At 38.2% G+C, this 4,893-nt stretch overlaps 1 protein-coding gene across 1 annotated transcript; it reads left to right on the top strand.

The window, feature by feature from the left end:
* Nucleotides 1-472: 472 nt before the first annotated feature.
* On the top strand, nt 473-2,965 carry LOC127427905 (forkhead box protein G1-like). Its single transcript, XM_051675834.1, has one exon. It carries the CDS (start codon nt 739-741, stop codon nt 1,780-1,782), a length of 1,044 nt encoding a protein of 347 aa, XP_051531794.1. The 5' UTR covers nt 473-738; the 3' UTR covers nt 1,783-2,965.
* Nucleotides 2,966-4,893: the final 1,928 nt, after the last annotated feature.

Below are 4,893 nucleotides of genomic sequence, written 5' to 3'. Positions count from 1 at the left end.
AAACCAATTAGACGTTCAAAATGACAACACAAGTTCTGAACTCCTGTTTTACATGGATTAATGGAGTTCTCAACCAAGCTGACACTAGAGGCGCCCTTAGATCAGCCAGTGCCCTTTACGCACGCCATGAATTACAGCAACCTTCCTGGAAAGACAAATAATCAATACATGGCATACATAGCCAGGGCTATACAACAAATTGTTGGCTCAGACTGTGCATTATGCATGCTTTATGAACTCTTTGTACGTTTACAATCACTCACATGTTGCTAAGACCCTCTTGAAGTGCCACAACCTGCCCATTACTGGTCTATACTAGGTTTAGCGACACAAAATACTTCTAGTTTTGATTTGATTGCTCATTAAAAATTTGTTTCAGTGTATCTCAGGTCATGTGTATACATTTCGTCGTCCCTCCTATTCAGTCTACGTGAGCTGTGACGCACTGCAGACGCCCCAGCAACTTACCAGACTTCAGAGAGCTCACTGAGCTCTCCGCGCATTGTTATGGAGTGAGCGGAGCTCTGAAGTGGGCTCGATCGAGTCTGTGTATAGTTTCCAGCAAATGCAGAGCTCCTCCTCCCCTAAGATGAGGTAGTTGATAAGACTGAGTCTTGCTTAATCACACATTTCTCGAGTCCTCCGAGAAGTCCTGTCATGCATGCAATATCGTTGCGCGTCTGACCTCTCCTCTTTTTAAGTACGATAACGGGTCTTTTTTGTTTGTTATTGCGCGGCATGGGAGATCCGAGTGAGCCCACCATGGTACATAAGTCGACTTCGTTCAGCATCAAGAGCCTTCTGCTCCCATCCAAGTTTGACAGCCCGGACGGAAATGAGGGTGCGGAGAGGCGCAGCAGCAGCCCGGCTCCGGTGCAGGATTTACACAATCCGCCGGAACCAGCCGAAATGGATTCCGTGCTTCTGAAAAAGGAACAAAGAGAGGCGGAAGAACCGAAAAAGGCAAAAAACGGGAAATTCGACAAGCCGCCGTTCAGCTACAACGCGCTCATAATGATGGCTATCAGACAGAGTCCCGAAAAGCGCCTCACTCTGAACGGCATCTATGAATTCATCATGAAAAATTTCCCGTATTACCGGGAGCACAAACAGGGCTGGCAGAACTCCATCAGGCACAATTTGAGTCTCAATAAATGCTTCGTGAAAGTTCCGCGGCACTACGACGACCCGGGGAAAGGGAACTATTGGATGCTGGATCCCTCCAGCGACGATGTGTTCATCGGCGGAACCACCGGGAAGCTCCGGCGCCGGTCGGCAACCTCAAGGGGCAAGCTGGTGATGAAAAGGGGCCTCCGTTTTGCGCCCCTTGGACTGGGCGAACGCCCGAGTAACCCGCTATACTGGCAGCTGTCTCCGTTTTTACCCTTGCACCATTCGCACTATAACGGGTCCACGCATGGATTTCTAAACCAGGGACACGCGTATGGATCTTTACTCTCGAGCGTCGAGCCGCTCGGGAACGGGGATATGTCTCGCTCTATTCTGGGAACCTCTACGGGTAGTATTAACCTGTCAAACGGATACGGCGTCTCACCGCCGTCCGCCTCGGCTGGAATACTATCAGGGCACAATGGATACTACGTAACGGGAGCGCAGCAGGCGCAATCGCTGCCGAGCGCACCCGGATACGGAATTTCCAGTTCTCCGTCCCCTCTCCTGTCTGATTCCCTAAGAACTAGTTTACCGTCCTTCACATCGCCCCTTTCTAGTGGACTTTTGTCTCAACATAAACGGGTCGCGCCCAATTCTTTCCTTAGCTGAGCGTTACGCGCGCTCTCCAATTGAAATATCCAAACCAACACGATAAACTTTCCTCGAAAACATCGCAACGAAACATGTAGCTCTCCCTTTGTGTGAGGACTATTTATGTCTGTCGGGATGTTTTTTTTGTTTTTTCTATTTAAGATCATTTTGTAATGGTATGTTATGCCAAATGCAGTAACTGTATATGTTTTTTTTTTCCTTTTTTTTTAATTTTTTTTTTTTAAGTATTATTTATAGTTCGATCATTTTTTTTGTGAATGGTTTTGTATTTATTAACATATTGTAGCTATTATGTTTTGTATCCCTTGGTACTGTGGGATATTGTTATTATTAGACGGTCGGCACATATTATATCGTTGAGTATCGCTAATTCCTCTGTTTTATTTAACATATTGTCCCAAACTGTTATTGCGCCTTAACATATTAAATCAGGGTTTGATAACAGGTAGAGCGTCTTTGGACTGTCTCAGGTGTGCGTTCTGACAATGAAAAAATATTATGATGATGATAAAAAAAAAACTAATAAAAAAAACAAAACAACAAAAAAAAAAAACTGTGCAAACTTGGAAAATGGTGAAATATAATATGCAATGTTTTATAAATTTGCCTGTCGGCTAGGTCGAGTCTGTGAGTGTGAGCCTTTGTCTAAGTCATAAAATGACTCGCAAAGATAAGATACTGAATTAAAGTTTTAAAGCACTGGTTAAAATGAACCCTGTGGGTGCTGTGAGTTTAGATATCTGTACATACTGTCACCTAAAATGCTGTTTTGTGATATAACAGGACTTTTTTGTGGGTGGGGTGGGGGCATCTCGGGCCCTTTGCAATAGAAATCAGGGTTTTTTGCATTGTTTTACCTGTGGAAGTGGTTCATCACCAAAGACATAATACATTTCACATTCATGCATACTGATTTGATTTTAAGCATTGGTAAAACGAACCCCCGAACTCTATGTGCAAACAGGCGCTTATTTGGTGACTGATCAGAAATGTGATTTCTAGAACTGTTTGTTGTCCTTTCTAACCAACATGTGATTTTAGAGTTTTGCACCTTTAGTTGCCATATTTATTTAATGTGCGGCATTTGTATTAGTTTGTTGTTGTTGTTGTTTTCTTGTATATATTGCCTGAACTTGAGTTCAGAACAAAGAAATAAAGTATCGAAATATTTCTGTATGAATGCAAAGAGCGTCCTTTCAAGCCACGATAACACAAATCACAAATGGTTTTTTTTTCTTCTCGCTAGCTCGAGGGGTGCAATGCATTAAGCTGCCTATTATTATTATGATTCTCCAAATTAAAAACGATGTTTATATTCATGCATGCTTACTAGAATATTTTCCTCGTGAACAACACATGATGCAATGTAATGTACAAATAAAAATAATAAAAGAAAGTTGCACAGGCTTAAACTGCTCAACAGGCCCCAATCTAGCTCAAACATTCAGAGACTTATAACACTTTGTAATTTTCGTTAACAAGTCATTGCTAAACATTATAGGCCTATATAACGCAGAATAGATAATTAATTCGTGCATATTTAATTGCTGTATAAACATATATCTCTAAAAACACATGAATCATCATTTTACGATATTTAAATACAGGAAAAACATATCTGTAAGCCTTTTATGATGAAATACTGAATGTTAATGAATTATAAAGGTATGAAAGTTACTATAAAGTGGCACCAATCAATAAATTAAAAATAGACACGTATTCCACATTTAGCCATATAGTATGTCTAGATCATTGAACCCAAATTTAGATAACCCACTGCAATCTGTTGATACTGGATCAGTCTCCAGAGAGACCAAATTGGCTATAGTTGAGATAACCAAAACTTTCATTGTCCATTACAATGATAGCTATAGGCTACTTACTGTCCAGATGTTCATGAAAATTCGCCTCCACGTTAGCCTGATATAAGACTCCAATAGAACTGAACCCTCAGAGGTACAGACGATGTAAACTCCAAAAGAAACCCAAGACACCTCGAAAGAACCAGGACCCAACATTAATGGGCTAGGACAAGACATTACCCAGAGGGAGGGGACTCTGGCCAAAGTTTGTGAAGTGAGGGGTCTGCTATACTCTCCTAAAAATAAAGCATTTTTTCGTGTAATTTCATTTGCATATATAGACTCTAATTTTTATGAATAAATTATAAAAAATAAAACCATTACTATAAAACAAAAAAATGCAAGAGTGTAAAAACTAGGCCTATTTCAAAGATAAAGTATCGGGCCTTCCAATTTATAACTCTCTTTATTTACTACTTTAACTAGTATATATATATATATATATATATATATATATATATATATATATATATATATATATATAAAAGAAGGCCCAGGCAATATAAATAAGTTTGCTTTGTAAGTTATCGGATTCACGCAGTATCGGTTCTTTGACTTTCCAATAGCCAAAACTCACTGTATTTTTATTTGTTTATTTATTTTTATTTAATTAGCTTTTAGTTAGATTTTTCCTCCACATAAAAATGCTCATATTTAAAATCGCTAGCCCAGAGACAGCGTTCAAACCTTTTTAAGGATAATATATGCGCGAAAAATTACACATTACAAAAGGTTTTATGTACCTTTAACTCCTCGAACACTCGAATTTATAGTGTATTTCCAAAGTATTTTTACATTTTTATTTTGAACAAACGATCATATCCTTTTCGGGTTTTACAAGCTACGGGAAAGCGTTCGAAAAAATAAATAAATAAAAAATTAATACAAAAATAAAATAAAATAAAACCCTTCTTAATATTATTTAAATAAGGAAGCTATGTCTATGATAAATTATCAAGTGTCTTTTTTAGCCACTTTTGTAAGTGTTATTTACATTATGCTATATTTACCTCTACCTTAGAATAAAAGCCGTAAAATCAAAATTAAAAATAAAAATAAAAAAATATTGCGCGACTTACTCGACATATACATTCGCTTACGGTGGACCATATTCAAAATGAAATAAAATGAAATAATTAAATAAATAAATAATTAAACACATCAACAGTTAAATGTTAAACAATAAAACACATCAACAATTAAGTGTAGGCTTTTTTTAATTATTAATTTATTTAGAGCACTTCAG

Source organism: Myxocyprinus asiaticus, chromosome 37, assembly GCF_019703515.2.
Source record: "Myxocyprinus asiaticus isolate MX2 ecotype Aquarium Trade chromosome 37, UBuf_Myxa_2, whole genome shotgun sequence".
NCBI classification, from domain to species: Eukaryota; Metazoa; Chordata; class Actinopteri; order Cypriniformes; family Catostomidae; genus Myxocyprinus; species Myxocyprinus asiaticus.
The sequence above is the reverse complement of the archived record's forward strand: the minus strand, read 5'-3'. Positions and strand labels throughout refer to the sequence as shown.